General features: G+C 39.7%; 1 protein-coding gene across 7 annotated transcripts in view; it reads right to left on the reverse strand.

Moving 5' to 3' along the window:
- The window catches only part of Poteml1 (POTE ankyrin domain family member M like 1), a 116,111-nt gene that overhangs the window by 12,977 nt on the left and 89,128 nt on the right, over positions 1-14,006 (reverse strand). For 5 of the 7 annotated variants that reach the window (XR_015639753.1, XM_087589421.1, XM_087589419.1 and 2 more), the window contains 4 exons: positions 10,050-10,164; positions 8,872-9,045; positions 7,820-7,926; positions 5,875-5,927 (listed from right to left, as the gene is read on the reverse strand). Coding sequence is in view for 5 of the 7 variants with exons in the window: in XM_087589419.1 (XP_087445545.1) it covers positions 5,875-5,927; positions 7,820-7,926; positions 8,872-9,045; positions 10,050-10,164 (449 nt within the window). In the remaining 2 variants the exon portion in view is untranslated. Of the gene's footprint in view, positions 1-5,874; positions 5,928-7,819; positions 7,927-8,871; positions 9,046-10,049; positions 10,165-13,534; positions 13,662-14,006 lie in introns of those variants that run through there. The other 2 variants (XR_015639754.1, XM_087589420.1) reach the window with 2 other exon arrangements.

A 14,006-nucleotide genomic window follows, 5' to 3' on the forward strand; every position in this document is an offset into this window, starting at 1 on the left:
ATAAAATGACTTTGAAACCAATCTTATTGATATGATAGAGGAATTTAAAGGAGAAGTTAATAAATCCCTTAAAATGTACAGGAAAATATAATCAAACAGGTGAAAAATGAATAAAACATGTCAATACCTGCAAATGATAAAAGAACAATAAAGGAAACAAACTGATGGAACCTTGGAGATGGAAAACCTACAAAAGAGAACAAAAACAGAAGCACAGCCAACTATTATGACCAAAGGACATGTCACCAAAAGAGAAACTAAACTGAAAAATTATGCAACTCATAGATGGCATGTACCAAATGGACCTAACAGATATCTACAGAACCTTTCACACAAATAAAAAATATGTACCTTCTCAGCATCTCATGGAATGTTCTCCAAAATTGAACATATATAGATACAGATCTACATCAACAGATACAAGAAAAGGGAAAAAAAGAACCAACAACAATCCCCCCAAAAAACTCTTGCATCTAATAAGGTCACCATGGACTAAACTGGACTACATCAACAAGAAAACAACAGAAAGCATACAATCTGATAGAAACTGAACAATGCTATGCTCGGTGACCACTGGTGCAAGAAGAAATCGAAGACTTTCTAGAATTCAATGAAAATGAAGTCACAAAACATCCCAACTTAGGGAACACAATAAAAGCAGTGCAAAAGGAAAGTTCATAGCACTATGTCCCTTCATAAAATGGAGCGATTTCATAAAAGCAGCTAAACATCAAATCTGAAATATTGAAAAAAAGAAGCAAACAGGCTCAAGAGAAGATGGTATGAAAATTAAACATAGAAACATGGCAAACAATACAGAGAACAAAACCAAGGGCTGCTTACTCAAACCCACTGACATGTGATTTGACACCCATCACAAAACAAGGTGACAAACTCAAGTGAGAGTAAATGCTGGCAGGATGTGGAGCAAAGGGAAGTCTACTCCATCACTGGTGGGTGTCAACAACAACTGGATATCAATTGGGTGGTTTCTCAGAAAACTGAGAATAGTTCTACCTCCAGGGCCAGCTATAACTCTCCTGGGTGTGGTCAGAAAGATGTCACACGATACCAAAGAACCACATCTTAAACTATGTTCTAGTAGCTTTGTTCATACCAACCAGAAACTGGAAACAACCTAGATGTCCCTCAACTGAACAATGGATAAAGGAAAAGATGTGTACCTACAGGATGGCATACTATGCAGCCATTAAGAACAAGGGCAGCATGAATTATACAGTCAAAGCAATGGAACGTGAGAACATCATCCTGAGTCCCAACAGGACATGTGTGGTATGTACTCACTTATAGATGGTTATTGGCCAAAAAGTGCAGGTACCATAGAACTATCCACAGACTCAGAAAAGCTACACAAGAAGGAATGCACAAGTGAGGATGCCTGAATCTCACTTAAATGAGTGTACAAAGCAGTCCTAAGAGGAAGTCGGAGGGAGTGAACTAGATAGAGAAGAGATACAGAGGGGTAGGGAGGGGTTCAGAATCAGGTGTGGGGAAGGAAGAGGAGAGATGGATGGAAGGTTCTGAAAAAGAATGGAAATCTGCAACTGACAAGGGTGAAGAGCAGGGGGCATCTCTGATGAGACAGAGACCTAGAATCATTGAGGCACCCAAGAAAAAACTGGGATGACCTTAGCTGTGACTGACCACGTTGGGGATATGGCACCCATAATTTATTTTGTCTACCAAAAATATTGCAAGTCCAAGGTTAGAGCAGAGACTGAGAGTATGGCCAACCAAGAGCAGCCCAAATTGAGACCAATCTCATGAGCAGGTACCAATCCCTGACATTATTAATGATATTCTTTAATGTTTGCAGGCATGAGCAAGTTGTCATCTGAGAGGCTCCATCCAGCATCTCACTTGGACACATAGATACAGATACCCACAGCCAAACAGTGGAGGGAACATGGGAATCTATGTGGAAGAATACAGGAAAGTACTGAGTACCCAAAATGGGATAGCAATTCCACAGGAAAACCAACAGAGTAAACTAACCAGGACCCTTGAGGCTCTTAGGTTAGGGAACACCAACTAAAGTACATACATGGGCTGGGCCTAGGCCTCCCCGACCTACACAGCAGACATGCAGCTTGGTCATCATGTGGGTCCAAAGAACTGGAGCGAGGGCTATCCCAAAAGTTATTGCCTATCCTTGGGATATGTTGTACTAACTCGGCTGATTCGTCGGGACTCAATGGGAAAGGAAGCACCTAGACTTGCAGACACGTCAAGTGCAAGTCTCCTACCCACTCAGGGGAGAAGGAGTGGGAGATGGAGGAAGGATTGTGTAAAGGGAGTGACCAGGAGACAATCGATGAGCTGAATTTAAAGTGAATAAGTAAAGAAAAATTATATTAAGTTAAAAATAATAATTTATAGACCTGAGATATGGGTCAGCATTTAAGCACACATGGTGCTCTTCCAGAGGACTACAGTTCAGTTCTCAGTCCCGTCTCTAAAACTCTTACTCCAACTCTATGAGAATGACTTCTTCTGGCTTCATAGGTCACATGTACACATACTTTTTTAAAAATAAATTTTGGGGGGCTGGAGAGTTGGCTCAGAGGTTAAGAGCACTGTCTGCTCTTCTAGAGGTCCTGAGTTCGATTCCCAGCAACCACATGGTGGCTCACAACCATCTGAAATGGGATTCGATGCCCTCTTCTGTGTGTCTGAAGACAGCTACAGTGTACTCATATAAATAAATATTAAAAAAATAAATTTTTTAAAATGAAAAAAGACAATGTGGAATACTATTCACCTACTAAGGACAAAGATAATGAATTTTGGTGGTGAATGAATAGAACTTGAGAGTATCTTCCTGAGTGACATAACCCAGACCCAAAAGACATGGATGGCGTATACTCACTTCTAAGTGGATATTAGCAATAAAGTACAGGATATCAATACTATACTCAGGACCAAAAGAAGATGAAGAAGAAAGGACCAAGAGAGGATTTTGAATCTAACTTAGAACATACCGGAAAATACTCAGAGGAGGCAGAGGAAGGAAGGAAGTAGGTGGGAGTGGGTAAATTTGGGACAATTGAGTGTTTCAGGATCGGGTCTGGGGAGATACAGGGGAGATGGCTTGACAGCCATGAAAATGAATGGATAGCTGCAGCTGGTAGGGGTGGGGTTATGGAAAAATTTTACTTGATCATCACATTAGATGCTGATAAAGCCATTGATAAAAACAAACACCCCTTCATGTTAAAAGTCTTAGAGACCTCAGTGATCAAACTTGCATACCTAAACCAGCCAATAGACAATAACAACTTAAATGCAGAGAAACTTAAAACCAGAGAGTAAGCAAAGCTGCCCACATACAAAGGAGACCTCGCAAAATCTACCAAAGTACACCTACACCAAAGGTGATAAACCCTTACAGAAAAGTGTCTGGATACAAGATTAACTCCGAAAACCAGCAGCCCTCCCTCATACAATAGTTAAAAGGGATAAGAAAAAAATTTAGCCAAACAAAACCCTTCACAGTAACCACAGGGAATATTAAATAGCCCAATACAACTCTAATCAAGCTACTTAAAGTCCTGTCTGTCAAAAACTTTATGTCTCTGAAAAAGGAATTAACAGGACATCTGAAGATGGAAAGGTCTCCTATGCTACAGATGGATAGGATTAACAAGGTGAAAATGGCCATCTTATAAAAAGCATCATCACATTCACTGCACTTCCCATCAAAATTGCAAGACAGTTATTTACAGACCTTGAAAGAGCAATTCTTTCAAAAACAAAAAAACCCAAGATCACTGATAGATAGATAGATAGATAGATAGATAGATAGATAGATAGATAGATAGATATCGATATAAATATAGATCTTGAATAATAAAATAATTCTTGGAGGTATCACCATCCTTGATCTCAAGACATATCACAAAGCAATCATAACAAAAATTGCATAGAATTAGTACAGAAACAAAAAGTTGATCTGTGGAATCAAATCAAAGAAAAAACACACATACCTACCAACACATGATTATGACAAAGAAGGCAAAACCATACAATGGGGGAAAAAATGAAAATATCTTCAACAAATGATGCAGGTGTAACTGGATGTCTGCATGAAGAAGAATGCAAATAGATGAGTATTTATCACCCTGCACAAAACTCAAGTTCACATGGATGAAAGACCTCAGCATTGAAGCAGAAACATTAATATCCTTGGAACATGAGTACAGTAGACAATTTCCTAAACAGAACACCAATGTCCCAGCCTCTAAGACCAAGGACTGATAAATGGGGACCCATGAAACTGAAAACCTTCTGTAAAGCAAAGGAAACCATTAAAGGCCAAAACAGAAGCCTATGCATTGGGAAAAGATCTTCACCAATCCTACACTTGAAAGAGAAATAATGGTCAAATTATACATAAAAACCCAAGGAGTTAGACACCAATAAACCAATTGGAAAATGAGGTAAAGTGGTAGATGGAGAATTCTCAACAAGGAATCTCAGGAGGCCGAGAAATAGTAAATGTTCAGTCTTCAGTCATCACTGAATGCAAATAAAAAGAACTCTTAGATTCCATCCTACCCCAGTCAGAGCGGCTAAAACAGAAAACACAAGTGACAGCACATGCTGGCAAGGATATTGAGCAAAGGAAACACTCCTCCATTGTTAGTGGGAGGACATATTTACAACCCCCTTTGAAAAGGAACTTGACAGTTTTTTTCTAAAAATTAAGAATGGATGGGATTGGCAAACATCATAATGGATGAGGTAACTGAAACCGAGAAGGACAGGCATGGTATGTACTCACTTAAAGGTGAGGACCTTAGCAGCCATAAATTACAGAATAACCAGGCCACCGTGCACAGACCTAAAGAAGCTAAGTAAAGAGGGCGCAAGGGAAGATGTGTGAATCTCACTCAGGGGGGAAAATGAAATAGATATCAGGATTCGATTGAGGGAGGGAAATCTGTGGGAGATGGGGAGGGGAACTAAGGTGCAGAGCAGGTGTGGTGTGGGAGCTGGGACAGAAGATACCAGTGGAGAGGCATCTCTGTGGTGAAACAAAGACCAGGAACTATGGGGGCTCTTAGCAGTCTACCTATGGAGCTGAGACTCGCGGAGACTACTAGCAGCAGGTGATATGCAGCTTTCAGTGGTCATCTTCTGTACACAGGGGAGACTTCCAGGAGAAGGAGGAGAAAACCAAAGCACTCAGAAAAACATCAACCCAAAATTTATCCTACCACCAAGATATGCAGGTTAAAATGGAACGGACATTAAGGAGATACCAAACCAATAACTGGCCCAACTTGAGACCCACCCTGTGGGAGAGAGCCAGTCTTTGACTCCATTAATGATATTTTGCTATGCTTGCAGACAGAAGCCTTGGATAATTCTTCTGAGAGTCTTCATCAAGCCCTGGATAGAAACAGATGTACACACCCACAGCCAAATAAATATCAGGTGGAGGTTGGGGCGTCTTGTGAAAGAGTTGGGTGAAGGATATTGAATTCAAAGGAGGACATTGCCATTGAAGGGTCAGGAACACAACAAGAAAATCTGCAGATTAACGAACAGGGGCCCATGAGGGCTCACAGGGACTGAACCACCGATCAAAGAGCACACCAAGGCTGCACATAGACCCCATATTCACATGTAGCAGACGTGCAGCTTCACGTGCTCTTCATGTGGACTCCTGGTCTACTGAAGTGAGGGCAAGTTCTCATTCTGTTGCCTGCATTTGGATTCCTTTCTGCTAGCTGGGCTGCCTTGTGTGGTCACAGTAGGAGAGGAGCTAAAATGTCCGCACTATTTTATCTAGGGTGAATAAGACCAGCTACAATATAGTAAATTTATATATGATATAAAAAATCTTACCTTCCAAAAATCTTACATGCTTCACTCCTTTTTTATGTGCTGGTCTTCTTACACTGTGGCATAGATTTATAAGTTATGGTTATTGTACTATTCATAAGAAAAACATTTAGCGAGCATTTGAAGCCCTTTATATTTGAGTCCCCTGTGTCTTAGTTTAGATGTTCACAAACAATGTTTTTTGAAACCGGATCTCACTATGTAGCCATGCTGGTCTGAAACCCACCCCATAGACCATGTTGTACTTAACTCACAAAGGTCTGTGTGTCTCCTACCTCCCACAGTCTGGGATGTAATTCATGGGACTACAGGTCTAGCCAAACAATTTTGAATTTATTTTTCAGCAATTCACTATGATTGTTGACTGGTATCCTTGCGACTTTCTCAAGAGAAAACATGAGGCATGGTTAGCTTTTAACTAGAACACAAACTAAAAGGCTCAAGCATGCATACACACAATCTCTCTGTCTCTCTCTCTGTCTCTCTCTGTCTCTCTTTGTCTCTCTCTGTCTCTCTCTCTGTCTCTCTCTCTCTCTCTTTCTCTCTCTCTCTCTCTCTCCTCCCTCCCTCTTAAAAACTCTAAAGAGAATAATTGCCTTGCTCAGGGATGTATGGCAGTAGACTCTTAAGGAACACTAGGAGGAAAGATTCCAGGTCTGCAAGGAGATAAGAAATAACCTGGACGCCTGGGGCTCTCAGAGACTGAACCACCAACCACAGAACATACACGGGCTGGACTCACACCTTCCCACTCATATGTAGCAGAAGAGCAGCTAGGTTTTCATATGGGTCCCAGTCAACTGGGATGGGGCCTATCAAAAAGCTGTTGCTTATACATGGGATACCTCCTTCTAGCTGAGTTGCCTTGTCCGACCTTGGAGAGAGAGGAAGTGTCTACCCTTGCAGAGACTTGAAGTGCCAGGGTGTGGGGATACATAGGGGATCCATGACTGCTCGGAGGTGAAGGGGAAGGGGAACCGGAAAGGACTGTAGAATAGGGAGACTGAGACAGGGTCAGTGAGTTTGATGTAAAATGAATAAGAAAAAATAAAATTAAATATTTCAAAGAGCATTAAAGTTTTGAAAGGAGAGTGAGCTCTCTCTAGAATGGCTCGCCTTAAAGCACAGATCTGTTGTTTGGAAATAATGGCTCAACATAAACAATAGGTAAACGTGTACTAAACAGGGAATTTCAGCATAAACAATGTATTTCATATGGACAGGGCATATGGCTTTGTAAGAACAACATTTTTAAGAGCAAAACATTCGCAAAATCTAGGACAAGATTTATAATTCTACAATACCAGAATGTGTGGAAGGAAATGAACTATTTATATATCTACATTGAAAGCTCCATTTGAAATGTGGAACAAAAATGTTTTGGACTGCAGTATCAAGAACATTGCTGGTTAATTACAGGATGAAAGTTTACTGAACACCTCCTAGCAAAAGGTAGTTTTCTGCTGCGTTCAACATTTCAAAACTCAAATAGATCATTAGGAAACACTATTTGTTACCTGTGATTATGTATGTATAATTCTAAACATATGGCTTATGCTGTCATTTTTAGAGTCAGAAATTATAAAATTTCAGACTCAGGGACTGGGGGTGTTTATTCATGGTAGAACATTTGCCAATGACACACATGACCTTTAATTCAGTGGCAAACTGTGTCAAAATAAAAAATACTGAAGTGGACCAACAGCTGATCTAGCTTATTCTTTGTCTTGGTTCATGACTCACGAATTGAACTACTGAGCTATGTAGTAATCCTGGTACTGCTGTTCTTTTGTTGTGTTGGAACAGTCTCCATATTTCCTGTGTCATAAGCTTTCTAAATATCTGTCTCTGAGTTTTTCAAATCATTTAATATCATTTTAATATTCCTACTAAAGTAATTGTCACCATCAAGAACAACACTAAGATTGTAGAAGAGAAGAAACTGTACCTGCTTGACACTTGCATGGCCTGTGCATCTGCACTCATTGATTCTAAGAAGTTTACCATTTCAGGGTGATGTCCATATATTGCAAGTTCCAATGGTGTCAAGCCATACTGTAAAGAAAACAATATTACATTTTGTAAAACATTTTATAAAGTTCATCACAGATTTTGTGAACATAAACACACACTGTACTGAGTCACAAGGCATCATTTTTCCTACAACACCTGCTGTGCTTTCCACACACAGCTCTCTTCTTCCCTTTGACACATCTTTTGTCTATACAACACTGCATATGAACACCAATCCCTTCCAGAATTTTCCCCAAACACTCAATGGTTCCAATCTTCTTAGCTCCAAAGACTAGGACCTCCATGGACACAACCCCAAAATATAAAGTTTGGTATGCCCCTGTTGAAGGAGTGTGCTCAAGAGGTATCTGGAGCAGAGTTTCTCAATCTGCACTTCAAATATATTTCTTTTCTAAACTAAGAATCATCTCCCAAGGTCAATAGCATCTTCTATGAATACCAAAACTTTTTGAAAATAATAAAAATGTTTTTGCATATTGTCTCCAATGATCAAATTTCCTAATTTGCCTGTCACCTCTTTCCTTTTCCAGTCTGCCTTCATCCCTAAGCCAAACCCACATTAGTACCTCCTTAGCTGCAAGCCATTTCTATTTATTCTACAATCATTTAACTTGAAATCTATAATCATTTAACTTGAAATGTATTTATTTTTATTGTCAGTGCAGATGTGTGTGTGTGTGTGTGTGTGTGTGTGTGTGTGTGTGTGTGTGGTCCTAAAGCCTTTATTCTTGAATTTTACACAAGGTCAATGCTGAGGAAAACCATGCTGTTCTGTGTTCTTTTGCACTAATTACATATATATATATATATATATATATATATATATATATATATATATATACTATTTAAAGAAAAAAGCACTCCTCTGAACACATTCAGAGAGAATGCTTGAGGTTCTGCATGTAGAAAACAGGTCTGAGTGTGACAGGTAGAAGTGCATTGGGAATGAAGTTGAATGACCTTTACCTTTGTTTTGGCTTCAAAATCAACGTTGTACTCCAGGAGCAATTGTACAATTTTTATGTTTCCCCTAGAAGCGGCATGATGAAAGGCTGTATTCCCATGGAAATCTGACAGATTTGGATTAGCATTGTACTTGAGCAATATAGAAACACAATCTGTGTTTTGCCACTGCACGGCCTGTGGAAATTGTACAAAGAAATACATCGTCACTTCAAGGAAGCCAAGAGAGACATTTCTACCATGACACTGAATAGTTACCCTTAAATCAGAGTTTTAGTTATTCATATTATCTTTCTATTTTGACACAAGATCATTTCAAATACTCCAGGATTGACTAATTTAATGATCTCCCCACCACATCTTTTTCCAAGTGGTAGAATTAAGGGGTTCTACCAACCCACCTAGATGTTCTAAGTACTCAGGTCTGTGCTGGTTGGCTGTCACAGTGCAGAGATTGCTTGTTTGATTAGATTTTGTTCTTTTTGCCAATGTGACACAGGCTTAATACACCTGGAAAGATCCTCACTTGAGGGATTGTCTCTATCAGACTGGGTTCTGGGCAACTGTGTGGAATTTTTTTTATTCAGATAGAAGTAGGAAAGCAACTATACATGAACTGACACAGGGCTCCAACTGCATAGGCAGCAAAGAATAGCCTTGTTGTGGCACCAGTGGAAGGGTAAGCCCTTGGTCCTGCCAAGGTTTGACCCCCAGTGCAGGGGAATATGGGGGCAGTAAGAGGAATGGATAGGGAAAAACCCATATGGGGAAGAGAGAGGAGATGGGGCTTATGGACAGGAAACAGGGAAAGGGAATAACATTGAAATGTAATGAAAGAAATGTATCTAACCAAAAAAAGAAGTAGGAAAGCCCAAGGTCTTGTGGTAGGGGCATGCCTGAGAAGAAAGTTCTCAGTTGTAGAAGAAATGATGAGCAAACCTGGGTAAAAGCCATGGAAAGCTGCATTCTCCCCTGGTCCCTATAGTTTAGTTCTTCCCTCGAGTTCCTGATTTGAGCTCCTGACCAGGTTTCCCACAAGGATCAACTGGGATGTATACATGTAAGCCAAATAACTTTTCCCTCTCCTCAGTTGGTTTTGTTCAGTGTTTTCTCACAGCAGCAAAAACCAAACAAGGACACCTCTAATCCATTTTATACCAAAACAGATGGCCAATAGCTACCTTAATCAACGGTGTGCAGCCTTCATCATCCTTGATGTTAATGTTGGAGTTATTTTCCAGTAAAAGTGTTACCACATCTGGATGGTTGTGGGCACACGCATAATGTAGGGATGTCCTGCAAATTGGAAGCACATTTAAGGACATCTATGAATTCCAAATAAGACTATCATCACCTGCAAGTACTACATACTCTGAATCCTAGAAAAGTTCCCCAATTGATCTCAGCTTCAATTTAAACCCTACTTTAATATCTGGAACTTACTAGTTACTACTTGGGATTTTTAGGAACTCCACGATTCCATGTCCCCATCCAAGGGATGAACAATAAACATAGTAGCTATCTTACAGGGTGTTGTAGTTTGCCCTGAAGTTATCTGTATTTTGATGCTAATTCCACTGCCCCAAGGACAGCTGCCTAGTCAAGGACTCAGAACTCAGGTGACTTTACCAGAACCACATCCCCATTGAATTTGTAAAGTACAAGTGAGGGGCAGGTACAGGATAGAAGGAGGCCTGTCATTGGAGGAGAAGGAAGGATGGGCGGGAGAGAAGTTTGAAGGAAGAGGAGGAGACTAGAGGAAAGAGGAGAGACAGGACAAAGATGGAGAGAGGGGAGAAGCCATGGCAGGAGATGTTAAGATTCTGCTCTGTGTATTTACAGGTTGTTATTAATGTTCCTAAGGGATGGATGGTACTGGGCTTTGTATGTTTAAGTGGGCAATTATATCTTATCAATTGTGTCAAAGATTATTGTGTTGTGTGTTCTTTTATGTAACAGTTTGAGTATAGGAAAGTGTGTGGTGGCAAGAGACATTGGGCCGCTGAGGAGTGGGGATGTGTTTCCGCCAAGTTATCTAGCAGATACCTTGGGGCACCGCGGTGAGGACCTAGCAGGTAAAAGACCACAATACTTTTTATTTTTATATTTTTACAACAATAACAAGGGGCTGCTGTGATGTTTGAATTTGGATTGGCAAGAAATCTGCTACAACACTACAAGCATTTCCAGCTCCTGAGAGCTCAGCATTTGCTGATCATGATAATGATTTCTCTTCCTAGTGATAACAAACAGAACTTTTCTGTGAGAGAAAAACGGGATTTTATCAGCAGTACACATAAAAATTTTCACAGAAAAAAATTTACATTTCTTATAGAAAAGAACTCTCTTTATTGACCATGTCCTGAGCTTGATAATCCTCCGATCTCATCCGTGTGGTTACTTTCCTTTTTCATTCACATTTTAGCCTCTCTAAGAGTTCAAGGTCACTCATCCTATTTACTGTTGTAGAACAATAATTAGCAATATTTTAACACTGTTACTCTACAAAATAAAAGGTAATCATGCAATGCTTTGTGCCCTACATTAAACAAAATATGTCACAATCCATAGGTAAATTGCAATTATACAGGCTGCTTGTATCTATGTACATTTTTAACAATGAACAAAAACATAAGTCGTCAGTCATCCATACTTTGATTCATTTTTATTTCCACATTTCATTCTTTTATGCCCATGTGTAATATTTCTGTACTCAGTACCAGTATACAAACCAGGACCTCATGCTTTGCCATATATTGATCAATGTGCCCATGTACTCACACCAAAATTGGGTAAATATTCCTACAAGGTAATAACCTATGGTGGCCTAGCTGCCTTGCTTGAGATTCAAAAGAGTTTCAGCAAAATGAAAGGATGGTTCCAAAGAGCAAGGTTCATTTCATGTTATATTTAAATTTATAGAATGTAAGGAAGCTTGACTGGGCAGAGAAACAAGGAATTACAAATGGGAAGACCTTGAGAGATATTAGAATGTGTATTCTACACAGGAGATATCTAAGTTACATGTGGGGAGTAAATGGACTGACAGAATGAAAAATTACCGTTGGACAAGTCAGTGTTTTCAAAGAAAATATTCAATAAGCAGAAGAATATTTTAAAACTGTAATTCATTCTTGTATTCTTTATATGAAACTCCAGCTTAAAGACTAATTAATGCCTTAGAATTACAAAATGACCAAGAAGCATGTGGACTAGGGAAATATGCTGGTGTTTCATAAACTAAACTGAGAGAAATGTGAAGAAATACCACTAAAATCAGGGAGCAGACAAGGATGCCCCTTACACAAATTCAACAAAGTGGTGGATATAAAATTAACACAAACAAATCAGTAGCCTTCCTCTACTCAAAGGATGAACAGGCTAAGAAAGGAATTAGGGAAACGACACCTTCAGAATAATCACAAATAAAATAAAATAACCCAGTGTGACTCTAACCAAGCAAGTGAAAATTCTGTATGGCAAAAACTTCAAGTCTCTGAAGAAACAATTAGAAGATCTCATAAGATGGAAAGATCTCACATTCTCGCAGATTGGCAGGATTAATATTATAAAATTGGCCATCTGTCCAAAAGCAATCTACTGATTCAATGCAATCCCCATCAAAATTCCAACTCAATTCTTCATAGAGGTAGATTTCCAAATTCATTTGCATTAACAAAAATAACAGGATAGTTAAAACTATACTCAAAAATAAAGGAAATTCTGGGGGAATTACCCTCCCTAACCTTAAGCTGTATTACAGAGCAATAATGATAAAAATGTTATGGTTTGGTACAGAGATAGGCAAGTAGATCATTGGAATAGAATAAGAGACCCAGAAATGAACCTACACACCTATGGTCACTTGATTTTTGAGAAAGGAGCTAAAACCATCTAGTGGAAAAAGAGATAGCTTTTTCAACAACTGGTGCTGGATCAACTGGCACTCAGCATGTAGACTGCAAATCAAGTCTTTTTTATCGCCCTGCACACAGATAAGGCCAAGTGAATCAAGGATCTCCACATAAAACCAAATATACTCAACCTAATAGAAGAAAACGTGGGGAAGAGCCTGGAAAACAGAGCACTTGGGAAATTTTCCTGAACAGAACAGCAATAGCTTATTCTCCAAGATCAAGAATAAAGAAATGGGACCTCATAAAATTGCAAAGCTTCTGTAAGGCAAAGGGTACTGTCATTAGAAGAAAATGGCTATTAACAGATTGGGAAAGATTTTTATGAATCCTACATCTGATAGAAGCCTTATATCCAATATACATATAGAATTCAAGTAGTTGGACTCCAGAGAATCAAATTACTCTATTACAAAATGGGGAGCAGAGATAAACAAAGAATTCTCAATTGAGGAATAGCAAATGGCCAAAAAGAACCTAAAGAACTGTTCAACATGTTTAGTCATCAGAGAAAATGCAAATCAATACCACCCTGTGATTCAACCCCACACCAGGCAGAATGGCTAAGATCAAAACTCAGGTGACAACAGAGGTAGGCGAGGATTTGGACAAGGAGGAACGCTCCTCCTTTGTAGGTGGGAGAGCAAGCTGGGACAACTCTGGAAATCTGTTTGGAGGACCCAGCTTTACACACGCCTGTGTATATACACAAAAAGGGCTCCAACATAAAACAAGGAAACATATTCCATTACATTCACAGCAGCCTTATTTACAATAGCCAGGAGCTGGAGAGAACCCAAATGTCCCTCCATCTAAAGAGTTCACATGGACAGACCCATGGCTTCAACTGCGTATGTAGCAGAGGATGGCCTTGTGGGCCCCAATGAGAAGAGAAATCCTTGGTCCTGCCAAGGTCTAGTCACAATGAAATGGAATGCCAAGGCAGGGAATCCGGAATGAGTGTGCAAATGGGTTGGGGAACACCCTCATAGAAGACGATGACGGGCAACGAGATAGGGGGTTCATGGTAAGGGGAATAACATTTGAAATGGAAATAAAAAATATCCAATAAACCCCCTCAAAAAAAGGAATGAGGGGCTGGGGTAGTTGTTAAAACTCAATTGATAAAACATTTTCCCTCAAAACCTGACTGCTGATCTTGGGATAAGGGGATCCGCACAGCTCACTTGCCTACAAGTGTGAGGATCAGTGTGCTCCAAGACA

This window comes from Rattus norvegicus, chromosome 16 (assembly GCF_021556685.1).
Source record: "Rattus norvegicus strain SHRSP/BbbUtx chromosome 16, alternate assembly SHRSP_T2T, whole genome shotgun sequence".
Lineage (NCBI taxonomy): Eukaryota > Metazoa > Chordata > Mammalia > Rodentia > Muridae > Rattus > Rattus norvegicus.